The sequence below is a fragment of the Somniosus microcephalus genome, chromosome 6 (genome assembly GCF_052327205.1).
Source record: "Somniosus microcephalus isolate GS21.2 chromosome 6, FLI_Smic_1.0, whole genome shotgun sequence".
Taxonomy (NCBI): Eukaryota; Metazoa; Chordata; class Chondrichthyes; order Squaliformes; family Somniosidae; genus Somniosus; species Somniosus microcephalus.
In genome coordinates, this window is record NC_140992.1 from 238264285 (window position 1) to 238287460 (window position 23176).

The following is a 23176-nucleotide window of genomic DNA, read 5'->3' on the forward strand; positions in this document are numbered from 1 at the left end:
CAGGAAGATTCAAAATGTCAAACTTTGATGTGCTTTGATTTCCGTACAAAGGTTTCTATTCCTTTACACGTCTCCCTCCTTGCTAGACTACCATTGACATTTTGATGGGGGGCTGCCATACTTGTCTAGCAGTGGAGCCACAGAAATCAAGAATGTAGATTGGCCTGAAAGCACTGTTTTAACCTCAGGGGACAATCTAGCAGGTCTCCACGCAGCTCAGAATATTGACCTGGATTTTGCCGTGGTGATGACGGCGAACTGCCAGTGTTCGCCGTCATTACCCCTCTGAAACTGACCGTAGCTTCAGGATTTAGCACATGCGCAGATAAACAGAGGTCCTGAAGTTGTGATCAGTCATTCCCTGCTCTGACACAGGCTGCGCTGTGGAGCACCCCATAGCCGGCAATCAGTGAAATCAGCTGAACTGACAAAAAAGTAAGCTTTTCCAATCTAATTATGCTGTTAAATACCCCATTAAAAGTTAATCCTTGTTGGAATAGGTGTAACTGGGGTTTTAACGGCGTACTGTTTTAACAACCATTCTGGCCCTGAAAAATGAATTTTATATTTGTGGAATGTCAAATTTCTCCTCAAATTTGCCCTCCATGATAGAAAATTACAGGAAACTTTGTTGTATCCGGCACCGACGGGACCGAGCTGTTGCCGATCTATCAAAACTGCCGGACATACAAAGTTAATGTTGAAGCATACGGAGGTTTTCATCTCTGTATCTGACAACAAACACTGTTGCTTAGCAACAGCTTGTAAACAGTCGGCCTGTACCTTGGAAGCGTCTCTGTAGCTTAGCAACAGCTTCAGAGAGACTTTCCAGAGGACTGTTGAAAACAAAGCCACGAGAAGAAAAAAAACCTAACAAAACGGCTCCTGATTTCTGCCGGTAGATCAATGTTTCCGGACATACAACCTCCGGATAAACCAAAGATTCCTGTACTAGACTTAAAAAAAAAAAAAATGTTTTATTTTTTATTTTTGTTTATGATATTGCAGCTTATACCTTAACCCCATGTGTATGTCCCAATCTTTATTTTGCTCTCTGTAAAATTTTTAAAAAGTGAATTGAATCAGTGCTTTTTGTTTCCTGGTTTGCTGTCTGAGAATTCTTCAATGTGATTGGCTGCTTAGACATCTTGATGACCTCACTGCTGCTCTGCGCTGTGGATACCCTTTTGACAGAGCTACAATCAAAGTAACGTCAAGAAACCTAAAGTTTTCGTCACAGAGATTGCATGATCTTTGTGGGCAGGTTTCTTCAAGGTCGACGGCGATCGTCTTCGCTTCGCCGCTGACCACAAATTGCGGGCCATAGCCTTTAAAAGCAAATAAACCGTAATTTATAGGTATCTTTTTTCTAGTACTTAGAAGAAATTGTGCTTCCTTTTTTCAACTCACTCCTCTCCTTGGCTGTTCACTCCCTTTAAGAAGTATTTGAAATATGTAAATGAATTCCATGAACTAAAACGTACCATAGTTAAATAAAGTTTGTATTTGTCAAACCAAAGATCACATTCATTTTTTAATAGTACTACAATATGACAAGTGGTGAGTTATACCAGCTGTGAATTGAAGGCTCAATTTCATTAATGGCAAACTAAACAGTCAATTTCTTAAGACAAATTTCAGATCATCCTTAAATACTGTGCATTTACATATTGTGCGTTTACATAGTACAGGAAACTCTCTTTTAACCGGCACCTAAATATCCAGAAATCTCTCTTAACCGGCAAAATTCAGGAGTAGGTTCAGGTAAGTTTTACTATATATTAGTGGCCGTGCAACAGGGACTCCTGGATCTGTGGCTGTGTAACCGGGGCTCCTGCACAAGTGCCATGTAACCGGGGCTCCTGCACCTGTGGCTGTGTACGGGGCTCTCGTACCTTGGTAAGTATACCTCTCTGTAATCCGGACTTTTTGATCAACCAGCACCACGCTGGTCCCGGATAATAAAAAGTTTCCTGTACTGTACCTTCAATGTAGAAAATGTCAAACTTCAGTTTAAAAGCAGTAAAAGGGAATTAAAAAAATGTCATTGCACATAAAACATTGTTTTGTGCATTTTATAGGGTAAGAAGAGGCGTAATACTAGGACTGTTAGCAATTCACACATATAAACAGCAAAAGCTAGTTCTGGGTATGCATAATCTGCGAATGCTCACATTCTCAATGAAAAAAGTGTATCTGTGTGCAATTATTATTTGCCATTATCAAATGGATAATCCATTCAGGCACTGGCTCCATTCTGCTGGTCCAGTGGTCTTGCACCATTCTACACAACTGCAAGGGTAAGCAATAACCCCAATAAGGAGCCTGACCAAATTTTAGGTTGCTGTATTACAGCAGAGAACAAAACATAAATGGAAATGGTCACCAAAAGACTCCACAAGCCCATGTTGCAGCATTTTATGCATCAACAACATCGTCCAATTGCTTGGGATCATTAAAGGGGTGATTCTGTAAACAGTGAACAAAAAAAAAAAGCTTTCCCCCATTTGAGTCAGGGTCAGTTAAATAACATTTAAAACATATTTTGGGCAATTTAACCTCAATTTCCACCATCACCAATTTGGCAATCCTATGGGGATTCAGTTAACACTATCAGCACCACCAATCAGAACGGAGTCTTAAACACAGCAGCTGGATTATTTGCTACTCACAGCCAGAATATACATTTAGCACTGCCACTTTATAAACAGTTAACTGGAAGAGTTTCCATTGCTGTGTTCCCTTTACAGACCTGCATTTATAAGTTACCCATAAACATAGGGAAAATCCCATGACCTGTTGCTATGACTTGTTTTAAAAATAAACTTAATACAAAAGAAAAGATTAGAGCCAGAGTGCACCGTTTGACCTGATTATTGCTCCATAAACTTTTACATGTCAAGAACTGTGGAAAGTTGCAGTGAAATGTATATAAGCCAACATATCTCTGGTTTTCCTGCTGTGATGTTTAACTTGCTTATGTCTGAAATATTTTTATACCAATTAGAAATATTAAGCAAATACAGTTTTGAAGAAAAACATTCTTGCATTTGACACTGCTGATAAATTTACAGTGTTGGTCATCCTACCTTCCGAAGGACATTGAGGTGTTGAGATAGTTCAAAAAACAGCAACAATGATGATTCAAGGACACAGACTGCCATAGGGGGAAAATTCCTCAAGGAAAAATTATATCATACAGGACTGGTTGGGTTAAGGAATTAATTATCTAATTCCTAAAAATAATAAATATCTTTTAGAAGACCCTTCCTTAGCAGACATTGAGGGTATGCCAAAGCGAACATAATAAATAAAATAAATACAAAAAAGCTCCTTCAAAACTGATGGATGCCAAGTCTTTGCATTTACATGTTTTTCTTCCCCTGTTGAAATCACACAAGGGTTATGTGGGGCCATTTGCCTTGTATGGGGCAGATCCTCTATTCACCCCTCACAGGGTAAATGACAGCAAGATAGCAGAGACAGGGACATGATTTCCCGAAGTTTGAGTCCTGCTCCCGCGCCTGGTGCGGTAATGGCGGCCAGTGCGCTGAGTGAGGCATGTGGCCTTGACCCCTTAAGACTTCACTTTCTTAAAAAGTGGGCCCTTGTGCCCGTTTGCCCCATGCTAATGAAAGGCCCTCCTGCTAATTCTGGAAGGGTAATATGAAGCACCGTCGGGTGCGACCCTGATGCATTCTTTCCTGTTGGGTTTGGTTCCACAAGCACTGGTTGCCTTCCAGAACCTCACACAAATGGCCATTTGATTCATAAGTGAACTTTGACTGCGAGCGTCAGCAAGCTATTCAATCATGGGGCCATCACAGCCAAGCCCAATACTGCAATAACCTGACCTTAAACCTCACCCTGCCCACCCTTCAGTAAAAAGTGATGAGGAACTATGACCAATTTCCATTTCTGAAACTAGAGATGCTGAGGACAATTGTATTACTGCTTCCTGCTGACGTCAGCGAACAGCACAGATCAGGCATTGAACCTTCCTGCTTATTGGATAAACCAGTTGGGCTGTTGTCAGCCACTGTATTTACATAATTATTCATTAAACGTATTAGTCCAAAATAAACAGAGGAATGCTGCATGGAGTTCAAGATGTAGTTTCTGAACTTAAGGAACCACAAAAATCTTACGGTCACAAAATGTCTTCTCTCTAAATCTCTCCCAGCTATATAAACAAAAACACTCTACATGCCTAACAAAAAGTCAATCTTCCCCATGTAAGTTTTAGATTTTAGTCCTGTGACAGGACCTTTCACCAGACAGGTTCTCCAGGCACGAGGGTATTTCAGAATTGTGTTCTTTAACAAATTTAAGAAAAAACAAAACTGGGCAGTAAGCATTACCATTGACCAATGCACAAATAACCACACAAGAACATCTACATAAACACTAAAAGCACATTGCATGCTCTTCACCCAGGTACAGTTTTAGACCATTAAATCCCTTTCCAATGAAGGGATCAGCTGATTGTTTCACAACCAATTTTAAGATGGCTGACCAATCCTCAAGTTGAAGAAAGAAGAAATGATTCCAAGAATAAAAAGTTGACTTTGGAGCATGTAACAATGCCTCTTTTGCTTTAACTTTTGTGCGTTTTTCTGAAGGAGCTCAATTTGTTTTATTATGAAGACTGAGGTACCACGTCCAAAATTTTCTGACTGAAAGCAGTTAGACAATCTGCAAGAAAGATTAAAAATCCAGTTATTTATTGATAAACTAACAACGTGCTAGTGATAACCAGCATAAGCTTTCAGGCACACAAATTAATGAGGCGGTAATGGCCTCAAAATGGTGCCGGTAGACTTACCACCCGGCAAACGCCAACCCTCTGGTCCCTGCCATTTTTACAGGGGCTTATCACTAGGCGGCCAAAGCATCTGCCTGTTTCAGTCAGCAGTGCACTTTTAATATGAAATTGGTTGTTCTATGACATGCATAGGACGCTGATTGCCATTTCTGGAAAGAATGCTCGGATCAGTGCCGTACACTCGCTGGCCAGTTTTACTGGCGATACAGCTCAAGAGGCCTCAAAAAAGGGAAGCTTAAAATTATTTTTGTGAAGCCAAGAGTAGTAGGGGTGCCTCTCTGGGCCCAACAAAAATAATCCGTACCACTGTTGCCCCGGGCTCTTCTCCCTCTCCCTACCCCCTCTCCCACCATTGTTCTCCCGTCCCCAGTAGTTACCTTGCCGCTGGCCGGATTCCCTGATATCGTGCCAGCCTGAATTTGGCAAGCTGCATCAGAACGCCTATTTGGTGTGGTAACCCACTGGTTCTATTTGACCGAGGCCTGGGCCTGAAAATGGCCCTGGACTATTCTCTGCCAGAACGGGATGGCAGTCAGCTCACTCCGTTGTTCAGTCGCCCAAAGTTTAAAATCTACCCGAAGCGGACATCTTAGATGGAACAATTTTCAATGATCACAATGCACTCTGAACAATATAGTTCTGAGAGCAAGCAAGAACCCAGTTACTGCTACTGACCATTTAACTAAAAGTGCCGTCATATAGTGTAAAATAAAGCACATCCATTTTACCCCACTCACAAGAAAATCTCTGGGTTTCCCAATGAATTGCCACTTATGGCGCAGCATAAAACCTCCTCTTTGCCAAGTGATTCATTTCAGTCTTAAGCCACAAAGACACAACAAAAGTGATGCGAAGCAGATGTCTAAAGGACTAGGCTACTTGACACTTCTGAAGCAAAAATTGAAGTGTGCACTTAATTTTTTGACAAGTCAATTTTTTCCTTACTAATCATATATTCTTGTTGTGGTCATACGTACAGATTATGTTCAAGAGCCACTTGGGCTTGTTTTGCCAGTAAACTCCAAAAAAATAGACCGGAATTCCAGAGAGGATTATGACAAGCCCAATGGCGCATTCCACAGGTGTCATCCAGATAGATACAACAATCAAGAAGATGCAGGCTAGCACAAAAGTGATTGGGAGCAGGATGTTAAACTGCAAGAGATAAGAAAGATACAAAACAGCTTTAAAAAATTGCTTTCAAACTTCATTACAATTGAATTGAGTAGATTAGGCCTATATTCTTTGCGTTTAGAAGAATGAGAGGTGATCACATTGAAACATATAACATTCTTAAGGGGCTTGACATGGTAGATGCTTGGAGGCTGTTTCCCCTGGCTGGGGAGTCTAGAACTAGGGGTTACAGTCTCAGAATAAGGGGTTTGCCATTTAGGACTGTGATGAGGAGAAATTTCTTCACTCAAAGGGTTGTGAATCTTTGGAATTCTCTACCCCAGAGGGCTGTGGATGCTCAGTCGTTGAGTATATTCAAGACAGAGATCGATAGATATTTGGATACTAAGGGAATCAAGGGATATGGGGATAGTGCGGGAAGGTAGAGTTGAGGTAGAAGATCAGCCATGATCTTGCTGAATGGCGGAGAAGGGCCGAATGGCCCACTCCTGCTTCTATTTCTTATGAATTTCTATCTGAATCAATTTGCTGCTTCATCCTCATTTATTTTCTAGGACACTTAAATCAGGCAGCAGACCAGCTCTTGACACAACCATCACTGAATTGACACCACTCTCAACCAATAGGAAATCTATTTGCAGTACCACAAGTCAGTTTTAACACAAAGGGGCTGGTGAAGAACGGCTGAAACTCATGCAAACAACAATGTTAATATTCTAAAACAATGCTGAATATTAGAAAGGAGGCGAGCCATTGACAAACTGCAAAATATTTTGCTGCTGGTGTCCTTTTAGGCCACATTTCTATTTTTAATATTTATGACACATCTTTAAACCTGTTCCTCTAAAATGCTGAAATACATCATTTAAAGGAGAAGACAATTTAACTTTTTAGACTTTACACAGATATTTTTCTCCGGCTTAGCACCAAACACCACTTCAATAAGTTAGCCTTTGCTCCTTATGAATTGGAATGCGACTTTACACACAACACCTGGTAATGTAGCCCTACCTAAGTGTCAAACGTAAACCTGTGTTACTGTAACCCAACCCCTCTTGATCTCCTAGTCTTCAGATAGAGGGATAATTAAAATCAGCCACGGATGGCTGTCTTTTCTTTTACACCCTTTTCTTCTCAGTGGAATATATTTTTTTGGAAGTTGTAAAATAACTCCTTAAATGTACACCACTGATCATGTATCGTCTTACCCTTTAATCTATTTTCCCAATCCACTCTACTCAATTCCGCTCTCATACCTTCATAGTCTCCTTTATTCAAGCTTAGCACGCTTGTTTGAGATCCAATCTTCTCACCCTCTAATTGAATATGGAATTCAACCATGTTATGGTCACTCATTCCAAGGGGATCCTTTACTAGGACATTTTAAATTAATCCTGTCTCGTTACACAGGACCAGATCTAAGGTTAGTTTGTGTAGTCTCTCCTCGTAATTTAACTCTTGGAGTCCGGGTATCATTCTGGTAAACCTATGCTGCACTCCCTCCAAGGCCAATATATCCTTCCCACGGTGTGGTGCCCAGAACTGCTCACAGTACTCCAGGTGTGGTCTAACCAGGGTTTTGCATAGCTGAAGCATGACTTCTATCCCCTTGTATTCTAGTCCTCTAGATATAAAGGCCAGCATTCCATTAGTCTTTTTGATTATTTTCTCTACCTGTTCATGAAATTTTTATGATCTATGTACCTGGACCCACAAGTCTCTTTGGATCTCCAGTTTTTTTTAAATTTTCGCCATTTAGAAAGTACCCTGTTCTATCCTTTTTAGATCCAAAGTGGATGACCTCGCATTTGCCAACATTGAAATCCATTTACCACAGTTTTGCCCATTTGCTTATTCTATCGATATCTCTTTGTAATTTTATGTTTCCATCTGCACTGCTTACAATGCTGCCTATCGTTGTGCCATCGGCAAATTTGGATATGTGGCTTTCTATCCCATCATCTAAGTTGTTAATAAATACAGTGAATAATTGAGGCCCCAACACAGATCCCTGCGGGACACCACTAGTCACATCCTGCCAATCAGAGTATTTGCCCAATAACCCTGCTGCCTGCCTCCTGCCACTCAGCCAATTTCATAACCAGGTCAATAATTTGCCTTCAATTCCATGGGCTTCAACTTTAGTTAACAGTCTCTTAGGAGTGACTTTATCAAATGCCTTCTGGAAGTCCATATAAATAACATCCATAGACGTTCCCCTGTCCACTACTTTAGTCACCTCTTCAAAAAATTCAATCAGGTTTGTCAGGCATGACCTACGCTTTACAAATCCATGCTGGCTCTCTCTGATCAGCTGAAAATTTTTAAGGATGTCACTTTGTGCCACATCACTTGCCTCAAGTCTGACCACTGATGCCTATGATTCTTGAGTGCCTCTCTGCTTTACTTCACGTCTGCCATGCATCAGCCCCTAGTTGAAGTCGACAGGAGATCTACTCTCAAATCTCTTTCAAAGCAGCTCTGCAACTGACTGCCAAGAGCTGTGCAGAGGTGGCACAGATTACCTGACTTCAGACTTTTGCTCCCTTACTCCTTGTGAGATATGTTTTCCCTTCTACCTAGCACTACTCCCATGATGGCCGAGCGATTTCACTTTTTACGGTTACAAATTGCTGAGTTAGAAATTATTGGGATAGCCAATGTTTAGATAACCTGTTTATTTTATAAATGAATCACATGAATTGATAATATTTCAGCCACAAATAAGATAAATCTCTGGCACAAGGCACAAAGCTGCCTTTGTACATATGTGAAATGGGTCAGGACTGTAGCTGCCCATTTACCTTGATAGGCCGCTCCATTTCTGGTTTCTTGTAGCGCAGCCACATCATCCCGGCAATGGCTAGTGCAATACACAGCCAGTTAAAGAAACTGAAGAAGTTAATGACAGAGTATATGTCGACAGAGAATGCATACATCAAAGTCATCCAACACTGCAAAAACAAGAACAAAGAAACATCATCAGCAACAGGAGAAGATAGGAGCTTTTAAGAGCCATATAGTTAATCAATCTCTTCTGTTGTGGAGCACTTTAGGTTTTGTTTTGGGAGATAGTTATGATCAAATGAACAGCAAGTCTGAAAATCAGCTTGTATGAGCTGAGCAATGAAATATCATGTTTTCACTGAGACACCAAATCCAATTTTAATAAGACATTTTTCCCAGTAACGGCTCCAGTAAAATTAGACTCCATTGTACAAATGAGAAAGAATGTTGAAGTCAGAGCATGTAGGCCGCATTGGTAATAGACTGGAACTGGAACCTTGACCCCATCACCAGTACATGCAATACCTGAACAGGTCTGGTATTAGCATTGAGCAATTGACAGATCAATCTGAAATCAGAACAACCAGAGCATTACAGTATTATTTCACTGAAATAGTTAATGTAGTAATTTCTTGGATCATGAGAGAGTTGTATTTTCTTTTATCCACTAATTTTTACCAATAAAGTGGATAAGGAGATAAAGCGGAAACCACGACTTTACATTTACATCTACTTTTTCACTAATATTAGTGAGCAAAGGAAATTATACCAAAGGATTTGTTCTAATACAAAAGCAAAATACTGCGGATGCTGGAAATCTGAAATAAAAACAGAAAATGCTGGAAATACTCAGCAGGTTAGGCAGCATCTGTGGAGCGAGAAACAGAGTTAACGTTTCAGGCTGATGACCCTTCGTCAGAATTGGAAAAAGCTGGAGATGGAACAGGTTTTTAAGTGTAGGGGCAGGGAGAGGGGGGAGGGGCAGAAAGAACAAAAGGGAAGGTCTGTGATAGGATGGAAGGCAGGAGAGATTAAGAGACAAAAGGGATGATGGTGCAAGGCAAAAGGAGATGGTAATGGGACCAGTTAAGAAACAAAAGATGGCTCTAGATGAAGTGTAAATGGCGATGGCAGAATGATCGACAGTGGCCATGTGAGAGAGAGAAAAAAAAAGATAGGGGCAGACGTTATGGTCTGAAATTGTTGAACTCGATGTTGAGTCCAGAAAATTTGTTCTAATACTGTGCTGTAAAAACATTTAGTGGTGCAAAGCCGAATTAAAGATGAATATTTTAGTCTTTGTTTAATTGGAAATGCATGTTACTGCAAGTTAGAATAAAGTTCCTTAGCCTCTGATGGAATCAGATTATCTTGCTACCTGCTCCTCTTACCAGGCGGCAGGTAGTAGGTCCAGGATAGTGGTGGTAACAGCTCCTATTTCTGTAAGTGAAGGGAGATGGCCCAGTACAGGCCTCCTCTCCCTCCAAAATCAGCCTCCAGCAATTATATTTGTAGGTCTCAGTCTGTGCTGGGCGATTTCTTCATCTTTTGGGCTCTCTCTCAGCTGAGGCTCAGTTGGTAGCACACTCGCCTCGGAGTCAGAAGGTTGTGGGTTCAAGTCCCACTCCAGGGACTTGAGCACATAAAGCTAGGTTGACACTCCAGTGCAGTGCTGAGGGAGAGCTGCACTGTTGGAGGTGCCGTCTTTTGGATGAGACGTTAAACCGAGGCCCCGTCTGCTCTCTCAAGTGGACATAAAAGATCCCATGGCACTATTTCAAAGAAGAGCAGGGGAGTTATCCCCGGTGTCCTGGCCAATATTTATCCCTTAACCAACATAACAAAAACAGATTATCTGGTCACTATCACAATGCTGTTTGTGGGACCTTGCTGTGCTCAAATTGACTGCCGCATTTCCCACATTACAACAGTGACTCCACTTCAAAAGTACTTCATTGTAAAGCACTTTGAGACGTCCGGTGGTCGTGAAAGGCGCTATATAAATGCAAGTCTTTCTTTCTTTAAGGTCTCCCGCCACCTCATATCACTGCAGTACCGCTACTTTTTCTGGCCCCGGTAGCAGTGGCAGGATCCTGTCTTTAAGCCCACCCTGCATAACAAATGACACCCAACCCAAGAAAATGGGTCAAGGTTGCAGCGGTCTCAGCGAGGTGGATGGAAGTCCCACCCCACTATGATACTGCCATGAAGAAGAGAATCTAGCCACCGGCTAGTACTCAAACAGGAACATATCCATTGTTCTTGACAAAAATTGGGCCAGACTTTCACTAATTTGCCAGGAAAGTTTATCTTGCATCTCATGTTTCTTTCACTGAAGGGCTTTAACTTTCTAGCACAGACAGCATTTGCCAAACCAGGAAATGCATGAAATGGGAACAAATTTTCAGGTCACAGAACACACAAAAAATTGACTGGGTTGTAGAATAAATTTCGATTTATTTTTTTGGAAGGTCAGAAAGTGAAGATCAGAATCAGGCTACTTTCACCGTGAAAACTTCACAGCTAGACAGGCAGAGAATTTACCTTGTAGCCACCTGCAAGGTGCCTGCCTGCAGCGACTTGTATCCTTTCATCAAACAGAGCTGTCAGATCATGGTAACAATCACTTCAGAGTCCACTGCTTCAAGTAGGCCTAAACGTTTACGTTTTCAGTCTATGCCAATTTCTGTACTAGGTTAATGTAATTCCAGTTATATGTGAAGGTTCAATCAAGTGGGTCAGGATTCAATTTATTAATAAAAAACCTCTTTGCTTGGTGCCAATAACCAATCTCATTCACTGTAGCTATAGCTGATTGCATCATGCACGTATTCAACTCTGTGGTGCAGTTACAGCTGTAGTAACATGGGCACAGAAACAGCCATTTGCAACAAACATACTGTTCACTGCAACTGCAACATTGTTTCACCCGGGTAACACCCTTTCTTCTTATTTTTTTATTTTAGTCAGCAAAATCTATATATATAAAGCGGCTCTTCTGTCTGTCCCGATGTCTGTCTGTCCGTTCTCTATACGTTTGAAAGTTAGAGCGTACCGACGCGCGCGTCGCCTCAAAAGAAAGCTTGCGATTCCGGACCGGTCATAGGCGTATTTACGTTTCGGCCGGACAAAGATCCCGCCCGCGGTATCCCAAAAACGTTCAGCGTTCCGCTCATTAGCATCTCATTAGCGACCGTGTGACGTCGAGGTCCACCAATCGGACGGCGGGTTCCTTCCTACAGTTGAGTGTCGAGTGACTCGACGATTGACCAATCCTACGGTTCGGTGACCTGACCGGTCGACCAATCGGTGCGTGTGTGGGCGGGCCTTATCCTTCTGAACCGAGGTGAGTGGCTGCCATCTTGATTTTTCACAATTTTTTCCCCCACACTTTGTGTGTTAGGACTCAATATATGACATCTTTATGTTGTATCGCTCCATGGCCCCACCTCATCCTATCTCTGTAACTTCCTCTAGGGCTGGAACCTGACCCTGATCTCTCTATTCCTATTACTCCAGCCTATTGTACACCTCTCTCTCTTCGCCCCGCTACTTGGCGCCATGCCTTCAGCCGCCTAGACCCCACAATCGGAAATTCCCTTCCTGAACCCTGTCCACCTCCCTCTCCACCTTTAAGACCCTCCTTTGACCCAGTTTTTGGCCAACCCCTAATATCCCTTTCTTTTTTTCCTTACACCTCTACAAAGTGTTTTGGGACATTTTTTATGTTAAAGACATTATGGGCTAAAAATTGAGCAGCGCCCCATTTGGGGCGCTAACTTCGCCGAATAATTAGCTCCCCCGCGCCTGAACTTGACTGGTTGTGCACCAAGAGGGAAGCGGAGCGCTACTGGAAATGCCCCGCTACTGGAAGCGACCCGCATCCCTCTTGGGGCGCTGCGAGTCTATATTGCGGCGCTATGCGCCGTGGTACTGCAGACCTTCCTCCCCTTCTTAAAGGGGCAGGGCCTTGCACAGCGTGACCCGGAGCCCAGCGGGATCTCCGAGGATCGGGAGTGCCAGCAAAAAAGCCCGGCACTCAAGAGAAGTGCCGGGCTCTTGGGAGCACAGCTGGCACTCCGCGGGGGGGTGGGTGGGGGTGCGTTCAGGAGGCCAGGGACAGGATCGCAGGCAGGTGGCCAGCAAATAAATGGCCGCCCCGCACCTCGCCTTTAAATTACGCCTCCCCGGCCGCAGGTAGGCCCCCCATACCCCGTCGGACAAAGCATCCGGCGCTAAGTCAGGGGGCGCTCCCGAAGATCACGGCCGGGGCGCTACCGGTTAGTGCTGCCGCTAACCTCCCGCTGAATTTCGCGGGAGTCGTGGGCGGCGCCACGCCCGGGCGCTAGTTGCTTTGTGCCCCGTTAGCACCCTCTTAGGGCACTAGCGGGGTGCAAAGCAACCCAATTTTCCCCCCTATGTAAATGTAAATGTTGTTGTCATATCCATTGTTGCCTGCAGTAAAACACCTCCGCCTCTGCAGTGCTAGCTTTTGGAAAAAAAAGTAGGAAGGACACGCCACAGGTTTTATGGAAAAACATCCATTTTAAACAAATATTTAGTTCTCTGAACTGCACCTCAAAGCAATGGCCGTGATTTCGCCAGCGGAGGTGGGATCGCAACGGGAGAGGTGGTTGGTGGGTTCTGGTCCCATTTCCAGCTGCAGCCACTCTGTAAAAAGGATTTTCCATTAATAGGGCTTGTTAAGCCTGCGCTGTGGGGTTCCCAGCCAATTAAAAGGAAGCAGGTCCGATGACATCATTTGATGATGTGTCATCAGCCGGTTTCCTTAAAGGGACCATGCCCACATTCATTGTGACAGTTGTGCTGTCAGTGTTCTACAACATTGAGGTGCTGCAAACACTGACAAGCACTGCACAAAGGTGCACGGTTGCACCAAGGCTCTCACATTACTCCCTTTATATGCTTATGGAGGGAGTCACAGCACGCAGGGAGGTTCTCTTCCCTTCCAAGGACGGAAGAGACCTCCCCGGGAGATCAACGCAGCCTGGATGCACATTGCACAGGAGGGCACAAGCAGGGATGTCGTCAGGAGGACTTGGGGGCAGTGGCACAAGCCTTTCAATGATCTTAGTAGATCACGAAACTTTACTGCAAAGCCACACTCAACCTCATCCTGCTGTGCCACTCATCACATCCCCATAACTCTGCCTTCCTTACCCTACTCCTGCACATCCTTACTCACACCAACTTACCTTGCACCTCCACCCATCCCTCTCTATCTATATTATCACTTCCCCATCTCACTAGCCACCTCTCACACTCACCCTCATCCAATCATACCAACTAACAACACACAAGGGTAGGCACTTGGGTGTTTTATGCAATGTTCATGTAAATTTTCTGTTAATGTGTTGTCAAACATTGAAATCTTTATTTTCAACATTTTGCCTTATTGTACAGATCTGTGCTCACCTTTGGAAGTGTCTTAGTAAGTTGCAGTGAATGGTGAGACATAACGGTATCTCCCACAATGGTGATGAGTGTGAAAGGAATGGCTTGGTCATTGTCGGGATGCTTTATGGTGCGGGTGTGGGGTGGTGTTAACCTGGCACATCATGTGGCAGCCAGGGTGTGCAGCGTCAAGTGACATAAATCTGGCTATGGTGATGCCATCGCTGGTCTCCTGGGCAGCAATGTTGTCGGGTGCTGATGCCCTGTGACCTGCGGAGAAGGTTGGTTTTATTGTTGGTGATGGGGCTGATCGTGGAGGGATTCAGAGGACCAAGGTGAGATTTTATCAAGGGCACTGGTGTTGTTGGAATAGATGGCAGCTGAAGTTAAGAGATGACAGAAGCGATTTGTCAATGATGAGAGAGCTTGCTACAAGGAGGTGACAGCGGATAGAGAGTTTACTCCAAACACTTCCAAACTGCATACAGCTCAAAAATGCCTTCCAAGTTCTGAAGGCTCAAGCTTCTGATAGTGGAAAGTGACCAGCTGTGAAATGGTCGCTTTCATACCACTTTTGCAACTGTCACCTATTCACAGCAGTGGGGAGACATAGAGAACCCGACCTACTTACCTGACGTGATCTCCGAACGACGTGAACCCCGTTAAAAATGTGGTAAAATAGAAAAAGGCTGGCAAAATAGTAGTAAACAAGCACTTAACAAGCAGTTAAGTATCTTAAATAACAACAGAGAATGCTGGAAAAACTCAGCAGGTCAGGCAACATCATTTTACTCACCCCACAACATTGGTAAATCTCAATATCACTCTCCTCTTGTACAACCATGAACAGCAGTCTTACATCAGCTTGTTTTTTTCTATGTATGGGTCACAGCATAACTAGTCAACAAATTGCCAACGCACTTACTGCTCCCGCTTCTATGAAATGAAAGATTCCAGCACTGCGAATAGGATTTTGGCAGGCACCAGTATAACCAGGGGGACCTTAATCCGGATTAAATCAAGGATCAAACAGCAGACACTGGTAATGAAATGGAAGGTTTCAAAATAAATTCACACCCAAATGGGGTGCATGTGTGCATGCTGTTCTGTATTAGTAACTTATAATTCCAATCAATGTTCCCTTTAAGCCGAGCAGCCGTGTGCCGCTCTAGAACTTCCATGCAGCCGGCTCACCGGCTTTTAAATGCAAAAACTGTGCATGCGGGAATTTTTGTCTGGGCCACGCAGCCCGTTAAAGGGGCCGTGCGGACAAAAAAAAAAACTGAGAGAGAAAATTGATTGCAATCATACAAAATTATTGTATAGCGTTTTGAAAAGCCACCTGGACCTCAGTAATGTAAATGCTAAGGTGGTTTTGATATACAGAATAGGTTTTGGTTTTGTACTTTGAAAGCCCATTAAAAATTAAGCAAACAATCCTCCAGCAGTGAATTGTCCCTTTGTTTACACAGTAAGATACCAACCAGGAGATACTCACAGTAAATATTAATGATGGCAGGGGGGTAAAATGTTTTGGGTGAATCATTGACAGGAGGCTGGGCAAGTGACCCTCTCGTGATCCCACAAAGAATAATCTGCAAAAAAAAAAATGGAACTATTGAAGATAAAAAAACACAAAAGTACAGTAGGGAAGTCAAACACTTACTGATCTCGATAGCTGAATTCAGTTTCCTGGGCAATGCCGATGAATCCTCAGGACATTCAGATAGAATGAGCACAAGGCCAAATCTCAACTCAACTGAATTTCTTGGGGGAATCCAATAAAACCCAAGAACAGCTTAGCTTCATTGGTATTTTCCAAAGCTCTGATGAAACCCACTGCATGTGTCAGTAGCATTTTCACATGCTAAAAAATATCACTTGGTTTTCAACAGTCCAGCTGCACGTTAATGTTTTGTACATACAGGAAACTTTTCATCTCCGTATCTGACAACAAAGACTGTTGCTTAGCAACAGCTTGTCAGCACTCGGCCCGTGGCTTGGAAGCGTCTCTGAAGCTGTTGCTAAGATACAGAGACCCTTTCTAGAGCCAGCCGTATCTGACCACAAACACTGTTGCTCAGCAACAGCTTGTAAACACTCGGCCCAGTAGCTTGGAAGCGTCTCTGAAGCTGTTGCTAAGCTACAAAGATGCTTTCCAGAGCCTGCCTGTGAAAAGAATGCTAGGAGAAGAAAAAAAAACTAACCAAAACGGCTGCTGATTTCTGCCGTTAGATCGAAGTTGCCGGACATTCAACCTCCGGATAGCACAAAGTTTCCTGTATTGTACATCTACCAGTATTTTGTACTTGTACATCTACCAGTTAGGCATTCACTTTGACCCAATAAAAAAGGAAACCGAACTGAACTTCTACAAGTTCAGCCACCCCCAGTACTTGTGTCACATAAAACCCAAGCACCTGTTCTAGGCTAGTGCAGTACTGAGGGCATGCTGCATTGTTGGAGGTGCATCTTTCAGATGAGATATTAAACAGAGACTCCATATAGTTGTTCAAGTGTATGCAAAAAAGGTAATTGACCATAAATGTTAACTCTGTTTCTCTCTCCACAGATGCTGCCTGACCTGCTGAGTATTTCCAGCATTTTTTGTTTTTAATTCAGATTTTCAGCATCTGTAGTATTTTGCTTTTTTACCTCAGGTTACTATCTCATCCAAAAGACAGTATCTTCAACTACGCAGAGCTCTGTCAGTTCTGTGTGCTTAATTATGTGCTCAGGTCCTGGAGTGGGAATTGAACCCGCAAACTTCTGTATCTAGAGGCTAGAGTGCTACCAAATAAGCCAAGGCTGACATTTACTGTACTGACTGAGTGACCTGAATAGATAACCAAATTAGTGCCGCGAATGCAGAGAAGCAAGTTACTTTTTTTTTTAAATAGTCAAAGGCGTTTCGGTCTGAATTTTCTTCCAAGGCGAGTTCACTGCCAGAAGAGAGTCAGGGTGGGATCAATGTCAGCAAGATGGAGCCGGCCACTGTTGGGGATGGAAGATGCAGTGGTGCTGCCAATGCTGCACCAGAAGAGAAGGAGCCCAAATTAAAGGGCAGACTGTCCCCAATAGGTGAGAAAGAATTTCTGTATAGGCTTCAGACAGAGCTGAGGGCTAAACAAGGTAAATTTCTGGGGCCAAAGGAGAGGGAAAGGTGCCACTATTGTGTCCTGTCCCACCAAAAGAGGTTTCAGCGGGTTTTCCGCTGCCATCCCAATGACTACCACCATTACTCGCCTGATAGTCTCTGGAGGCGGCAGCAACAACGGCAGAAAGGAAGGGAATCCAGTGGATTCCTGGGTTCTGCCTTCCACATTTACATGCAGTGAGAGGGTATGGAGTCTAGCTGTCTACTTCCCTGCAGTGGAAGAGGGAGGAACATCAACGTTGGTGATGGTTTTCTTCGCCCGATATTTCTGCATTTTGCAGTACAGCATTGGAAAATCAAGTCCCTCATGAATCAGATAGTGCAGTTAACTTGTTAACCTAATGACTTTGAAAAAACACTATCGGCTGGAAATTGCGGTCGGAGGCAACATTGCCCGTCTCCACCCTTTCTCATCTGTTGCTGAAACCCTCATCCATGCCTTTGTTACCTCGCGACTTGACTATTCCAACGCACTCCTGACTGGCCTCCCACTTTCTACCCTACGTAAACTTGAGGTCATCCAAAACTCACCAGCCCATGTCCAAACTTGCACCAAGGCCCACTCACCCATCACCCATGTGCTCGCTGACCTACATTGGCTCCCGGTTAAGTAATGCCTCGATTTCAGAATTTTCATCCTTGTTTTCAAATCCCTCCATGGCCTCGCCCCTCCCTATCTCTGTAATGTCCTCCAGCCCCACAACCCCCCGCTCCTCTAATTCTGCCCTCTTGAGCATCCCTGATTATAATCGCTCAACCTTTGGTGGTCGTGCCTTCTGTTGCCTAGGCCCTAAGCTCTGGAATTCCCTCAGACCCTGAGCTCTGGAATTCCCTCCCTAAACCTCTCCGCCTCGCTACCTCTCTTTCCTCCTTTACGACGCTCCTTTGACCAAGCTTTTGGTCACCTGGCCTAATTTCTACTTATGTGGCTCGGTATCAATTTTTTTGTCTTATAATACTCCTGTGAAGCACCTTGGGATGTTTTACTATTTTAAAGGCGCTATATAAATACAAGTTGTTGTTGAATACCTCTGGACCGCAAGTAAACTCCGCACCCACCGGGTGCCTCTGTACCTTCGGAGACTCGCGCCCCTGGGTCTGCAGGCGTAGGCCTGCGTAAAGGCCCACATATCCCAGGGAGCGCAGGCAGTTCGCAAGCATCCCTGGGATCACGTGGGCCAGGCCAACCAATCACAAAGGAGGATTCCCATTATGCTTATGGGGGATTCCATTTATGTACGGAATCCCCTAAAAAACACTTTCACAGCACCTAAATAAAAATAAATCATCACATGGTCCAAATTAATTAAAATACAATTTTATTAAACATTTAAAACAAAAATTTTTTGAAGAATAAATTTAAACATTTTTCAAGGGACCAAAAATAACCTAAACTAATTTTAAAGGTTTTTGTACGATTAAACCTTAATATTTATTTAAACCCTTATGCTGGTAAAAGGCTAAAAAAAAATCAGAAAGGCTTATTACTGTAGATGTTTACTAATTGTAATAATCTCAAATATAAAATTACAACATTTTAGTCAGTTTACCTAGATGAAGTGAAGAGCGATCCATTGACAGAACCAAAGCAGGAGAGTCCGACAAATACAGGAACAATCCAGGCCATCACTCCCAGGTGGATATTACCAAAGTCCTACAGAAAAAAGGAAAAAAAGTCTTAAAACGAACAGAGAAATCAAATACTACACTCCAGGTTGGAAATATACAACATAAAACGGTGATGTAAAAAAAGTTTATTTTAGATTTTGTTCAACTGTATATTCAACTGCTCACTTCGAAGAGGGTCTTATTTGGGCAGTAGAGAACCAAGATGTATTAAGACTTTTTTGATTTTGAATATCAGTTTGTTTTATTAACAGATAACTCTATGTTCAATATAGGTGAAGGAACAGGTTGAAAAAGTAAGTCTACAGCTGACAGATAGACCTTACCATGCATGCTTCCAACATTGTTCTTGGACCCAGGAAAAGGGATGTCTGAGCAATGCAAGAAGGAAACAACAATTTCATCTGACTTGTTCCCTAAGTGATGTGGGTACATATACTAGCGGAATCTTACCTGGAAGGCTGAGTTCGAGGCGGGACTGCTGGTTTTCGGGTTCCAGTCCCGCCCCCAGCGACGTATGACGAGCTGACGCTATTTTCCCCTGATTGGCATTGTTAAGCCCGCCCTGCGGGCTTGCCGGCCAATTAAGGGAAAGCCGGTGTCAGGTGACTTCAGTTGATGTCGCTTCATCTGCTGGTTTTCTTAAAGGCATATGCACCACACTTGTTTGACAGATGATTTGACAGTGTTTGACAGCATTGAGGTGCTGTCAAACACTGGCAATCAATGTCCAAAGGTGAGCCCTTGCATCCAGGCTCTTCAATTACTCTCTCCTTAGGATAAAACAGATGGCAGCTGCATCTGAGATTGCAGAAGCCATCTGTCACTTCTCCCGATGAGATGAGCCTGCACAAACACTTCACAGCTTATCACCTACAGAAACATCTAAACACATAAAAAATTACTTTCATAACTTTTCCTTACCTCTGATACTCACCAGTGTCCCACTGAATCCTTTAAACCACTTCTGCAGCTGTCATATATACACAAAAATTACAGTAGACCCACATCACGCCTCACTTACCCTGGCGGGGTTCCACATCAGGAAACCTGTAGCAGCAGTGGAAAAATGGGAAAAAGCCTCTTAACTGTTAACAGGCAGTTAAGTGGCTGTAATCCTCTTCCCGTCTCTAGGAGTTGGGACCCTGCGCAAATCGGGGACCCGACTCCCAGGAAGATTGGTTGGAGGCGGGTTTGGGACCCGCTCCCATTTTTGGGGATTTTCCCAGCAGTCCGGCCTCCAGATACGCCTCCTCAGGGCTGGTAAAATCCAGCCCAAATCTCCCTTACAGCAGAATCTCGAAAGTAAATGCCAAGCACTAGAATAGAAACTCAGCTTTGCAGTCAAGTGCCCTAAAAAGCGCTCCCTGTCTGTAGATCACACAATCCAACTACTGTAGTTATGGAGATATCTACAGCCCAGACTATGTCATTCTTGTGGAGGACAACATACAGGATGTGCACAATGAATCAAAATGCAGATTTAAATAAAACTGGCAAGTACGGAAAGTAAGGCACTTATAAAAATAGCCAAACATATCCAAGCCCCAATTTTGCAAGATTTGAAGCCATGCTAAGGATTAGTCTTCTGCAACCAATGTGGGCAGGGTGTCAGTTCTTTTGTCGGTTATCATGGCACTCCCAAATTCAGAACAGGAAGAAGAGAACAGTTCCTGGTTGAGCAAGAAAGGTAGATGCGACTTTTACCTTATGCAATAGATACGCACGCAACCTTACTCCAGGATTCTTATTTCCTGGTCAGACAGACATGACAAAACCGTGACAATTCACAGAATTAAAAGAACAAAATTAATTCGAATAGCTATGTGCAGAGCCACTGATTTTACTTGTGAAAAAAAAAGTATTATCACAACTATTTAAGTATATATATCACTAAAATTATGTTTAAGAAGTAATGGATTGCTTCCTGACCATTGATCTGTAACAACTTACCACAGCCACAGCTTCTGATTGCAGCATTGACTCTGGAGACAGGGTAGTAAAATACGCCAAGTTGGTCAACACATACACAACTGTCACTATGGGCAGGGAGATGATAATAGCACGAGGCAAATTCCTGAGGAACAAAGAAAGATTACTGATGGTAAGAGTGCAAGAACAAAATATTTCACATTTTCATGAAAATGATATTGATTTTTTTTTTTTAGAGCAACAGGTAAAAAAATCACTTATTGTACAGTTTTCATGGCACACTTATGAAGCACAGGTGTAATATTCCAACAATGCAGCTTGTATTGCACTAAACGGCACAAGGCAAAGTTCTGAAACTTTAACGTTCAGGAATTACATATACAAGCAGTGGACCCGCACACAAATGCCCAGTACAGTTCTGTAGCAGACAGGAACATTGAGCTCTTTTTGTAGGAGGAATGTCATTTAATTTGAGCTTTGAGATAAAGGCAAAGCTAGCTGCCTTTACTCAGTAGATTTACAGCCAATTATCATTTTTGGTAGCTAATCTGTATTTTCACAATCCGTTAAAAAACCGAATAGGTTGTGGTGGTACAAGTCAACTAATAGGCTGGGGAGCTGAAGGAACCTTTACAGCGTAGAGAAACATCACTGATTTTAAAGTACAAATATATCAAAGCTGTAATTAGCTTTGTAAATAGGGGCATTGATTACGTCAACAAGGAAGTTATGCTAAACATTTATAAATCTCTGGTTTGGCCTCAGCTGGAGTATTGTGTACAATTCTGGGCGCCACACTGTAGGAAGGATGTCAAGGCCTTAGAGAGGGTACCGAGGAGGTTTACCAGGATGATACCAGAGATGAGGGACTGCAGTTATGTGGAGAAAATGGAGAAGCTGGGATTGTTCTTTCAAGCAGACCTAAGGGGAGACCCAATAGAGGTATTCAAAATTATGAGAGGTTAATGATCTGGACGAGGGAATTGGATGTAATATCTCCAAATTTACAGACGACACAAAGCTGGGTGGGAGGGTATGCTGTGAGGAGGATGTCCTGAAACTCCAGTACGATTTGGACAGGTTGGGTGATTGGGCAGAAACATGGCAAATGCACTATAATGTGGATAAATGTGAGGTTATCCACTTTGGTGGCAAAAACAGGAAGGCAGATTATTTAAATGGCAATAGATTGGGAGAAAGGGAAGTGCAAAGAGACCTGGGTATTCTTGTGCACCAGTCACTGAAGGTAAGCATGCAGGTGCAGCAGGCGGTTAAGGCGGCAAATAGTATGTTGGCCTTCGTAGCAAGAGGGTTCGAGTACAGGAACAAGGATGTCTTGCTACAGTTGCACAGGGCCTTGGTGAGACCACATCTTGAGTAGTGTGTGCAGTTTTGGTCGCCTTACCTGAGGAAGGACGTTCTTGCCATGGAAGGAGTGCAGCAAAGATTCACCAGGCTGATACCTGGGATGGCAGGAATGACATATTAGGAGAGATTGTGTCGATTGGGTATAAACTCACTGGAGTTTAGAAGATTGAGAGGGGATCTCATCGAAACCTATAAAATTCTGTCAGGCCTGGACAGACTAGATGCTGGAAGGATGTTCCCGATGGTCGGGGAGTCCAGAACCAGGGGTCGTAGTCTAAGGATAAGGGGTAGGACATTTAGGACTGAAATGAGGAGGAATTTCTTCACCCAGAGAGTGGTGAACCTGTGGAATTCTCTGCCACAGAGGGCGGTGGAGGCCAGTTCATTAAATATATTCAAGAAAGAGTTGGATATATTTCTTAAGGCTAAAGGGATGAAGGGATATGGGGAGAAGGCAGGGACAGGGTACTGAATTTGGATCATCAGCCATGATCTCATTGAATGGCGGAGCAGGCTTGAAGGGCCGAATGGCCTACTCCTGCTCCTATCTTCTATGTTTCTATGTAAGTAGGGAGAAACTGTTTCCTCTGGCAAGTGAGTCAGTAACCAAAGGTCATAGACTTACAATAATTGGCAAAAGAACTAGAGGGGAAATAAAACATTTTTTCACAGAGGGTTGTTAAGATCTGGAACGCGCTATCTGAAAGGGCGGTGGAATCAGATTACATAGGAACTTTCAAAAGGCAATTGGACATGTACTTGAAGAGGACTAATTCGCAGGGTTCTGGGGAAAAAGCTGGGGTGTTGGCCTAAATTGGACAGCTCTTTCAAAGAGCCAGCAGTCATGATGGGCCGAATGGCCTCCTTCTTTGCTGTAAGATCCTATGGGGGAAAAATTCGGTTGATTTGCACCTCCCGCTAATGGGGCGCAA

At 43.4% G+C, this 23176-nt stretch overlaps 1 protein-coding gene across 1 annotated transcript in view; it reads right to left on the reverse strand.

The window, feature by feature from the left end:
* Positions 1 to 1484: 1484 nt before the first annotated feature.
* Positions 1485 to 23176, reverse strand: part of slc7a5 (solute carrier family 7 member 5) — a 73887-nt gene continuing 52195 nt past the window's right edge. Inside the window, exons 5-10 of the mRNA XM_085991599.1 lie at positions 20898 to 21021; positions 18869 to 18972; positions 15660 to 15756; positions 8764 to 8913; positions 5803 to 5980; positions 1485 to 4695 (exon numbers count right to left, since the gene is read on the reverse strand). Coding sequence (XP_085847725.1) covers positions 4640 to 4695; positions 5803 to 5980; positions 8764 to 8913; positions 15660 to 15756; positions 18869 to 18972; positions 20898 to 21021 — 709 coding nt within the window. The 3' untranslated portion in view covers positions 1485 to 4639. The remainder of the gene's footprint in view (positions 4696 to 5802; positions 5981 to 8763; positions 8914 to 15659; positions 15757 to 18868; positions 18973 to 20897; positions 21022 to 23176) is intronic.